General features: G+C 55.3%; 1 protein-coding gene across 2 annotated transcripts in view; it reads right to left on the bottom strand.

Annotated features, from left to right (window-relative positions):
• The window catches only part of GGA2 (golgi-associated, gamma adaptin ear containing, ARF binding protein 2), a 16,424-nt gene that overhangs the window by 6,452 nt on the left and 5,706 nt on the right, over positions 1 to 4,266 (bottom strand). For both annotated transcript variants that reach the window (XM_015429739.1, XM_015429740.1), the window contains exons 5-8: positions 3,079 to 3,179; positions 935 to 1,015; positions 621 to 767; positions 278 to 359 (exon numbers count right to left, since the gene is read on the bottom strand). In XM_015429739.1, the coding sequence (XP_015285225.1) occupies positions 278 to 359; positions 621 to 767; positions 935 to 1,015; positions 3,079 to 3,179 (411 nt within the window). The remainder of the gene's footprint in view (positions 1 to 277; positions 360 to 620; positions 768 to 934; positions 1,016 to 3,078; positions 3,180 to 4,266) is intronic.

Below are 4,266 nucleotides of genomic sequence, written 5' to 3'. Positions count from 1 at the left end.
AACAGACACCCCTGTGGGGTAGGAGGGGCTGAGAGAGCGCTCCCGAGAACTGCCCTTGAGAGAACAGCTCTGAGAGAACCTGTGACTGACTCAGGCTTAGCCGCACATTCAGTCTGGGCACAGATTTGGTTGTGGGACCAGGTCTGAGTTCACCCCCCCCTCCCCTCCCCAGACTCGTGCTGCTTCCTCCTGGCGACCTCCTGCCCCAATCCCCCCCCTGCCGCCGCCCACCTGCCCGCCTCTGTCCTCCCCGCCCTCCCCGGGTCCCAGGGGTTACCCAAAGCCGCCTCATCCTCCAGGGTCTCACTGGCCACCCGGAACATCAGGGGCTTCAGCTTCTCACACTTGGCCTGCAGGTCCTGAGGAAGGAGAGAGCCAAAGAAGACCCTCCCTGAGACGCTGGCTTAAAACCATGGAGCCAGGTAAAATGCAGAGTCCTAGAGCGGCAAGGGGCTCCAGGGGCCCTCCGGCAGACACCGCCGACGCCGAGGGAAAGGGCCCACCCACTTCGCACCGGCCTCCTGTGCAGGGGCCACTCTCCGGCCGGGATGAAGGCCCCGCAGGCACAAGCCGTGCTCTCTGCTCGCCAGGGAGAGCAAAGGCGGGGGAGGGGGGCGTACCTGCAGCTCTTGCGGCTCAGGCTGGGCCACGATCCCCCCGCCTCGCGCAGGGCAGCGGCTCAGCCTCTCCTCCAAGGCCTCAGCGTGGCTTTGGGCCTCCTTGACGGCATTCATCCGCCGGGTCACCTTGGCTGTTTTTTCCTGCTCCTGCAAGAGCCCGGCACGCTTAGATGGCCTCCAAATTGGATCAGCCGCCAAGGGCCCCTTCCTCCCCCACCCCCCCCAGGCTCAACCAAGCGGGGCAGGGGTGAGGAGGGCACCCCCAAACTCTGCCCGTGTCTCTGGGCGAGACGGCCTCCGAGGGAGACGCCCACCTCTTTGATCAGCCCCTTGATCAGCCGGTTCGCAGCCCGCAGGTCTTCCGGGTCCTTGCTCTGGAGGAGCCTCACCAGCATCTGCGGCAGAGAGGGAGGCGGGGTGAGCCCGGGGCCATGGGGGAGAAGACAGGGGCGTGGCCCCACTCCGGCCCCCCCAAGGGCCAAAGGTCCCCAAAACATTTATCAGCGAGAGGAGGAAGCAGAGTGGCTTCCTGTGGCCCCGGAAGGCCAGACCGGAACCAACGAGTTGAAATCCAACCAGAAGAGTTTTCAGCTAAACATTAGAGAGCTTCCTGACAGTCAAAGGGGTTCCTCAGCGGAACAGGCTTCCTCAGGAGGAGGAGGTGGTGGGCTCTCCTTCTTTGGAGATTTTCAAGCAGAGGCTGGGTGGCCGTCTGACAGCCGTGTGCAGATTCTGTGAACTTGGGCAGATCAGGAGAAGGGAGGGCAGGGCTTAGTTCTCGTGCCCCTTTCTTACGCGCCCAGGGAAATGCCGATCGCCACTCTGGGGTCAGCAAGACTGGCCCAGGGAGAAGTTTTGCCTTCTTCTGGGCACACAGCGGGGGTCACTGGGGGATTGGGGGCTAGATGACCCTTTGGGACCCCTCCCAGCTCTGCGTTTCTAGGACGTGACAGGATCAGGAAGTGTCTGCCTGCCTGCCTGCCTGCCTTGCGGGCAGGTCCTGCCCCCGTGCCACCCCAGCAGGAGCAGGAGAGGCCCCGCCCGGCCTGAGGTTCCCTAGAGCCTCCCTCGCTGGAGGGCAGCTTCACACGCTCAGACTCCCCGGGCATTAGGACAAAACCACCCCTCAAACCAAAGCACCACAGACGGGTTAGGACGGATAAAAGGAAGTCCTTCTTCGCCCAAAGAGTGACCAACACGTGGAACTCACTGCCACAGGAGGAGGCGGCAAAGTTATAGTCCAACCTAAATGCAACCACAGTGCCCACTTGGAATGACAGACAATGGATAACACATAAGAGAAAAGGAGGAGAATAAAAAAAAGTAAATGCTATGCTGGGGATTACCAGGAAGGGCACTGAAAACAAATCAGCCAGTATCATAATGCCCCTGTATAGATCGATGGTGCAGCCGTCATTTGAAATACTGTGTACAGTTCTGGTCACTGCACCTCAAAAAAGGTATAACATTGGAAAAGGTGCAAAAAAGGAGAACTAAAATGATTAAGGGGATGGAACATCTTCCCTATGAAGAAATGTTAAACAGGTTAGGACTTTTTAGCTTGGAGAAACAACAATGGAAAGGTGATAATGACAGAGGTTAACAAATTATGCATGGAATAGAGAAGGTAGAGAAAGGAGTACTTTTCTCCCTTTCTCACAATACAAGAACTTGTGGACACTCAGTGAAATTTATGAGCAGGCTTAGAACAGATAAAAGGAAGCACTTCTTCACGCAAAGAGTAATTAACATGTAAAGTTCACTGCTGCAGGAAGTCATGGTGGCTACAAGCAGAGAAAGCTTCAAGGGGGGATTGGATAAACATGTGGAGCAGAGGTCCACTAGCAGACATTAGCCATGAGGTCTAGATGGAACACTATGTTTGGGGCAGTGATGCTCTGTATTCTTGGTGCTTCGGCGGCAACAGTGGGAGGGATTCTGGAGTTCTGGCCTTCTGATGGCACCTGGGTTTTGGCCACTGTGTGACTCAGAGTGTTGGACTGGATGTGCCACTGGCCTGATACAACACTGGCTTCTCTGATGTTCTTATAGGAACTCTCGGTCTGGGGCAAGTGATGCTCTGTCTTCTTGGTGCTTGGAGGGGGGGCAAGAGGTGGGGGGGCTCCTAGTGTCCTGGGTGGCCCCACTGCTGGACCTCCTGATGGCACCTGGTATTTTTGGCCCCTGTGTGACACAGAGTGTTGGACTGGAGGGGCCATTGGCCTCAGCCAACATTGGCTTCTCTCTGATGTTCTTAATCAGAACCACTTAAAACCTTTGTTGGGCTTTTCCAGCTCTGCTCTGTGAGCCGCAACATGAGCAAGCCCTGAACGGTGCCACCAGCGAGGCAGATCTGTGTGGAATAGCCAAAGTTGATAACCCCTGCAGAGCCCCGGAAGGTTTTTTTTGGGGGGGGCGGCTTCTGCCACATCCCGCAGGCTTGGTCCCCAGGGCTTACCTGGGATTTCTCATCCTCAGCATCAAAAATGGAGCCTGCCGGTCTCGGAGGGGGTGGCACAATTCTGTCTTCCAGGAGTTTGGGGTCCTGCCTCACAATTCCTGGGAAGCGGAGGAAGAAGAAATTGGATTTATACCCCATGGCCCTTCACTACCCGAAGGAGTCTCAGAGCGGCCTACAGTCTCCTTTCCCTTCCCCTCCCCACAACAGACACCCTGTGAGGCAGGTGGGGCTGAGAGAGCTCTCTCGAGGACTGTCTCTGAGAGAGAGAACAGCTCTGAGATAACTTGTGACTGACCCAAGGTCACACCAGCAGCTGCACGTGGAGGAGGAGTGGGGAATCAGACCTGGTTCTCCCAGATTAGAATACACTCAGTGGCAGGAAAGAAGAAGAAATTGGACTTGTACATGGCCCTTCACTACCCGAAGGAGTCTCAGAGCTGCTTACAAACTCCTTTCCCTTCCCCTCCCCACAGCAGACGCCCTGTGAGCAGTGTTCCCTCTAAGCTGAGTTAGTGTGAGCTAGCTCACAATTTTTTAGCCCCTGGCTCCCCGATTTTTGTCTTTGCTCAGGAAGGATGGGGCTCCAGAAGCAAACTAATTTATGCAGTAGCCAAATCACTCGCTCCCAACTTTAATACCAATGGCTCACAAAGTAGAATTTTTTGCTCACAAGACTCCACAGCTTTGAGGGAGCATTGCCTGTGAGGTAGGCGGGGCTGAGAGAGCTCTCTCGAGGACCGCCATTGAGGGAGAACAGCTCCGAGAGAACTTGTGACTGACCCAAGGTCACACCAACAGCTGATAAGTGGGTGGGATAAGGGAATAAAAAAGAGGATACAAACTGGATTGGGATTGGGTTTGTCGGTTGTGTAGATGGAATGTAACCTCAATTTATTTATTTTTTGTTTAAAACGTGAGAGTATAATATAGAAGGATATGAATTACTTTTATGAAACATGAAATATATACTCGATAAAAATTATATTAAAATGAAAATGACACCAGCAGCTGCATGTGGAGGAGGAGCGGGGAATCAAACCAGGTTCTCCCAGATCAGAGTCCGGCCGGCGCGCCCAACCACGACACACCAAACTGGCTCTCAGGGGCCGTTGGTTGTTGAACGCTGCCCCCTGGAGTCAGGATGCCTGCACTGCACTGCCAAGAGCCCCCCCCCCCAAACTGGCG

Source organism: Gekko japonicus, unplaced genomic scaffold, assembly GCF_001447785.1.
Source record: "Gekko japonicus isolate JY-2015 unplaced genomic scaffold, Gekko_japonicus_V1.1 scaffold894, whole genome shotgun sequence".
Taxonomy (NCBI): domain Eukaryota; kingdom Metazoa; phylum Chordata; class Lepidosauria; order Squamata; family Gekkonidae; genus Gekko; species Gekko japonicus.
This window is presented reverse-complemented; position numbering and strand designations above follow the sequence as displayed.